At 27.5% G+C, this 6379-nt stretch overlaps 1 protein-coding gene across 1 annotated transcript; it reads left to right on the top strand.

Moving 5' to 3' along the window:
* Window positions 1-4854: 4854 nt before the first annotated feature.
* On the top strand, window positions 4855-5952 carry LOC108860043 (F-box/kelch-repeat protein At2g22050-like). The gene has a single exon (XM_018633950.2). It carries the CDS (start codon window positions 4855-4857, stop codon window positions 5950-5952), a length of 1098 nt encoding a protein of 365 aa, XP_018489452.2.
* Window positions 5953-6379: the final 427 nt, after the last annotated feature.

Below are 6379 nucleotides of genomic sequence, written 5' to 3' on the forward strand. Positions count from 1 at the left end.
TACAGGTTATTCCAAATAGTTTAATGCTACTGAAAAGTGAAATTTAGGGCTGGACCCAAGTTGCTATTTTATGTATACTTGATACTTAACTTATCTTATATGAGTAACAAAAATTTAGATTTGTATCTGGCTTGTTAGAACAAATATCTCTTATCTCAAATATTTGCTCAAAAATGAGTTATAACAAAGTTATTGGGACTTCTATTATTTTTGTTTGCAATTTTTTTATAATTATAAAATCAATTCTGAGTATTTAAAAACTACTTGAAAGAAACATAAGAGTTAATTTAAATATAAAAGAGAAGAAGGGGAAAATGAATCTTTTGGTACAGGAGTATTCAGAGCCGTGCTTACCATGTACTCTTTCCGTTTCAAAATAGATGATGTTTTAAAGAGTTATTGGTGCTTCAAAATACATGATATTTGATATTTTTAAATTAGTTTAAATTTTGTTGAAAACTATGTGACGAATGATGTTTTATAATATTTTTTGATGATTGGTTGAGTTATGTTTTTTAAATATTTTTAGTATTACTTTTTAGGAGAATGTTTGTGCCTTAATTCTTATGCCTCCATCCAAAATATCAACTATTTTGAAATAGAGAGAGCATTTAGAAAGGTATTTGCCATATGCCTCCGATTTTACGAAAGTTTTTAAGACTCCCGATTATACAAAATGAGATGTATCATAGCGGTTTTTATTTTGAGTATCAAACCCCATTGTTATTAATCCACGTTTGAATGATTCAATTCATTCTTGTTTTCTTATGTTTTTTTATTTATTTTTGGTTGAATTTTAGAAACAATTTTCCTAGATAGATTTTTCGAAATACTAGAAATAAAAAAGTTAAATAACATGTTTGATGACCATATTGTCATTGTTTAGTTTTTGTTCGGAGTCATCAATCTTTTTTGCACAGTTATTAGCTATGTTTTTGGTTGTTGGTAATAGTATAAAATTTACAAGCTATGTTTTTGGTTTCATTCTTTTATACTGTTTTAATTAAAACTATATTAAATATGTAATAAATTTTCTATTGAAGGACCTCAGTTTTAAAATTTGCCTGAGGTCTTTAGAAACCTATGCACTGGGGGTATTGTCTACTTCTTGGTTCTTACGAAAAAAATTCTATTGCAAGTAATGAGTAATGCGGAACCGAGTAGCTAACATTCTTTCGTACTTATTCTTGTTTTGTATTTGCAAGTATTTAAACATTACTACTTCATACCCAATTTGACAAGTATTCTAAAAACTCTATTTACGAAAGTTTGTTGACCTTCTTATTAATTATATATTATATTTTGGTCCTACTTTTATTTTCTCTAACTATATAAATAATTTACAAAAAATAATAAATAATAAATTAATAACTTACATAATTTAATTGAACTCATTTATTACTCTCCATAATTTAACAATAGATCCCCATAAATAGGACATACTCTAACATGTTTACCGTGTATAACATCTTTACATGAATTGAAATTAAATTCATGTAATTAATTACATGCAATAAATTATTTTGATCTTACATTCTTATACATTGAATTAAACGATTAATTTTACTATTAAAAAATCAAATGTGTCTAAATGGGTTGGAAATTTAAACGGAATTAATAAAAAACTGGTTTAAATAGGATATGTTTATTTATTTTACAAATTATAACAATGCATATGATACGTTTTTATTGAATTTTTAAAAATGTAAAATATCATGCGTTTAAAATATCAGATAATTCGGGTTGTTTGGATAATTTGGGCCTTAAATTTTCTTTTTAATATATGAACTTTATTTTTGCAAAATTAATTATATATATATAATTACTAAATTTTTTAAAAATAATATATATATATATATAATTTTTAAACCAATATAAAAAGAATCAAAGATAGTAAAAATTAAACATAATATTTTAAATTTATTAAGGATACTTTTATAATTAGCTATATATATAATTAATTTGAAAACAACACAGAGTAAACTAAATTCTAAAATAATATTATATAGATTTAATATAATAAATAGAGAAATATAAATTTAATCAAAACATAATCTATAATAATTTATTGAATGAACTATGTTTTTAGTGAAAATGTAAAAAAATCTTAACATTGTTAGAATATTTTTGTTAACTAAAAAAACAAAATCTATACTATTATTTAAGAAGTAAATTTGCTTACTTGTCACATTCTCCATAATTTTAGGCTTAGTCAATAGTTTTAATAAATAATAAATAATTTTAACTAAACTGATTAAAGTTTTGAGATCTTTAATAAATAATTATATAATCTAACTAATTTCAAATTAATATTATAAAAAATTTCACAAAATAAATGAACAACATATTTTTAAGAAGATTAGATAATTCATGTATTTGTTTTGTGTTTATCTGCATCTTTAATTAAACTGATTACATTTTTTAGATATTTAATAAATAACTATATAATTCCCTGTCTAACTGATTACAAATTAATATTATAAAAATTATCATAAAATAAATGGAAAATATATTCTTTTAAAAAGATTAGATAATTCTTGTATTTGTTTTGTGTTTATACATCTTTCTTTCTTATTTGTTAGTTTTTATAACTAATAGTATATATACACATATAATAAGTAGATGTATCATTATAGTAAAATATTGAAAATAGTTCTATAATTTTTTTTTATATTTGTTTGTTTAAACAAGTACCTTATATTAAAAAGATGAACTCTATTTACTTTTAATTTTTCAAGAGTTTCACAGATTTTTAACTTTGTTTAAACCAACATTTCTCTAAAAGACTATTACGAAGAAAAATGTGATCTATTATTATATATAAACTGTATTTTGTATAATTATTATTTTTTAGTTATAGCTATTAAAATGTGAAACTTAAAAAACCATTTGAAAATAACAAATTATGATTTTATAATAAATAAATATTATTTTAAATAAAAATAGCAATCTCTATTTTAAAGTAAAAATATAGAGTGACTGTAGCTTATTTTTCTCTCTTAGAAATTTAGAAAAAATATCACTAGACAGAAAATGTTCTTATCTTAAATAATTACATATTAACATTTTGTTTGTCAACATGGTTCATCTGTTTGAGTGTTTATTCAGTTATTATGAGAGGTATTTCACAATGTAGGTATACATATATTAACAGTTTTATATACTTTTATTCATATAATATGTAAAGTTGGATTTGGTTTAACATTCTTGTGTTTTTGATTTATTTTTAGGTTTGTAGGTTTTGGTAATTCCAAGAATTTTTTTAGTAACATCACTTTATATTACAATTGGGAAATCGGCCAAAAAGAACACGAACTTTGCAGGAATTGCCAAAACAAATCTGGACATATTGGCTGGCCAATAAAATCCTGAACTTTCATTGACTTTTTCAGTTTATTAAGAACGTTACGATTGACTTACCAGATTAGCATACCGTTAATAGAGATAACATATAATTTAGATGACGTTAAAACGTCGTTAGACAAGGAGATGAAACGACGTAGTTTCAATTAGAAATGTTATTAAAAAAATGTGCTTCCATTGAGGATCGAACCCGTGCACTCGTATTTAATGGAACAGGTTTTTGCCACTGAACTAGTGGACTTTACAATAGATTGACGAACAAAGTTCTTTATATTGGCTTCGAAAAATAAAATTTTATTTTTTATTTAAGAAAATAAAAATCTTAAAAAGTTTTCAATTTTTTTTTAAAAAAATTCAAAATCTAGCTTTAAAAATAGATATATATTTTTAAAAAATCGATTTTTTTAAATGAAAATTTGGGAAGATTTAAATCGAATTTTTTTTTTAAAACATTGAAAACTTTGGAAGACTTTTTTTTTTTTAGGAAATCAATTTTTTTTTAAAAAAAATGAAAATTTGGGAAGATTTAAATCGATTTTTTTTAAAAAAAATTGAAAATTGTGGAAGATTTTTATTTTTTAAGAAAAAAATAATTATTTTTTCTTTAAAAAAAAATCTTCCAAAGTTTTCAATTTTTTTAATTTTTTTTTTCAAAATCTAGCTTAAAAAATCAATTTTTTTTTAAAAAATCGAAATTTAAAGAAAAAATAAAGATTTTGGAAGATTTAAATAGAATTTTTTAAAATCGAAATCCTTTTAATTAAATAAAACGATGTCGTCTTGAGATTTTGTCTTAAACAAAACATCCAGATCTTTTAATCAATAAAAAGAAATAAGTAGAGTAGTATTCCAAAAAGTCCACCAGCCCAGTGGCAAAAACCTCTATCTACAACCCCGAGGGGCATGGATTCGAGCCCAACCAAAAACAATTTTAATTAAACTAAACGACGTGGTTTTGAGGTTTTGTCTTAACAAAGATCTACATGAAACGACGTCATTTCGTTAAACGATAATAATTAACGGTGATGAGTTAACACTGTCATAACTCTCTGTTAACGGTGTGCTAATCTGGTCAGTCAATCGTAATTTTCTTAATAAACTGAAAAAGTCAATGAAAGTTCAGTGTTTTATTGGCCAGGCTCGAATAGATGTTTGTTTTGGTAATTCCTACAAAGTTCGTGATTTTTCTGGCCGATTTCCCTATTACAATTATATATTTCTTTATTAATTATTTAATTTTATATAAATTAACATAACAAAATTTGGTTAAAGATAACAACATATTTTTAAATAAAATATATTAATGTTGTTATCCAAAATAATGGTTTTAAATAAATAAAAATTAAAAAATGAGAGATTGAAAGATTTATAAAATAGTATAAATTAATATCTATTTAATTTTTTTTTTATCTTCAAACTAATAGGGGGATAGTAAATACTGTATATATAAGATGATCTTACTCTATTAGGTCTTACATCGATACACTCACGATGTCAGTTGTAGCCGCCTCCAATTCTAAGAAATCATCATCGTTTTCGTCGTTGCCAGAGGAAGTTGTTTTGAAGTGCTTATCCCGCATTCCGAGATGGTATGACCCATACCTCTCTTTGGTCTCCAAAACCATAAGGTCGCTCGTGCGCTCACCAGAACTGCACCGTTTGCGATCCCCGCATAAGTCCGTCTTTCTCTCTTATGATTTGTATCAAGGCAGGTTGAGCCAGCCCCTTCACTACTGGATCACTTTTCTTCCCGGTGAGAAGACCACTGACTATAAGCTGGCGCAGAGATCTCTGTCGGATGTCCTCCCGACACCTTCTCTTGGTGTTGGTTCTGCTCTGTCCGTTGGATCAGAGATCTATTTCATTGGTGGAAGAAGCTTTGGACCTACCTCCAAGAGACTTTGGATCCTTGATACTCGATCTGGTCATTTACGTACGGCTCCAAGCATGAAAGTGGGTCGTCGGTCGGACTGCAAACTAGCAGTGGGAGTGGTCGACGGGAAGATATACGTAATTGGAGGAAGTGTTGAAGATAGCCAAGTGGAAGTGTTTGATCCAGAAACGCAAACGTGGGACTTCGCAGGCGAGGAGAACGTGAAATGTGAATCCAGGTTTAGTGCGACTCTTGAGGAAAAGGTTTATATGGTGGACAGGGATGGGAGAGTCAGCGCGTATAGTCCGAGAGAAGGTATTATAAACAATGAAGCAACGGAGATACTAAGTGTAGTTGATAGAGTAAAGTTATTGTGTGTGGTAGAGAATGTGCTCTACGCTTGTTTTGAGTGGAATGGGTTAATGTGGTTTAACACAAAGCTCAAGGTTTGGACAAGAGTGGTTGATCGTGATGGTAAGGATGGCAAGTTAGAACTGTATTCATTTGCTGCTGCAAAAATGGTGGACTACAAAGGAACGATAGCGTTTTTCTGGTCACTACCTAATATTGATCGCACCAAGAAGGATGTTACGTGTAAATTGATCGCATTGGATAGGGTAGGAGATAATATTCGTGGGAGGATTGAGTGGTCTGGCATTGTGGCCACATTGCCGCATAACATTGTTTTGAGGGATTGTTTAGTTGTTACCGGTTGATGGGTTCATTATATGATGTAACGTGCTATACTATTCTCCATGCTCACAAGTTGTTATGTGAAATGAATAAAAGGAGGCACATATGTTGAACTTTCTGAATGCCCATACTGAGCAAATTATCATGCTCTTAATGTTTACTAATTTTATTTTATTTCTATACATTACTATACATACGTACCTATCTTCCTTAGTTTACTTGTCTAACACCGTCTGATTCTTATAAACAACAAACACGTCTGACATCATCGGTTGGTTGGTTTTCCGGCTACTGCACACAATGTATTATGGTGTTTTGTGAATAACATTTTAACCTTTGTTTAAAAGAGCTGCAAAAGTAGATGATATACCAAATCTTTTATTTAGTCTTTAGTCATATATGATGGTGATAGAATTACAGTATTGACTTTGACAACATGAAGTCATGAAC

Source organism: Raphanus sativus, chromosome 5 (genome assembly GCF_000801105.2).
Source record: "Raphanus sativus cultivar WK10039 chromosome 5, ASM80110v3, whole genome shotgun sequence".
NCBI classification, from domain to species: Eukaryota; Viridiplantae; Streptophyta; class Magnoliopsida; order Brassicales; family Brassicaceae; genus Raphanus; species Raphanus sativus.

What these genes read in the sequence shown, in the direction of transcription:
- LOC108860043 (XM_018633950.2), top strand. Translation starts at nt 4,855, where the DNA reads ATGTCAGTTGTAGCCGCCTCCAATTCTAAGAAATCATCATCGTTTTCG.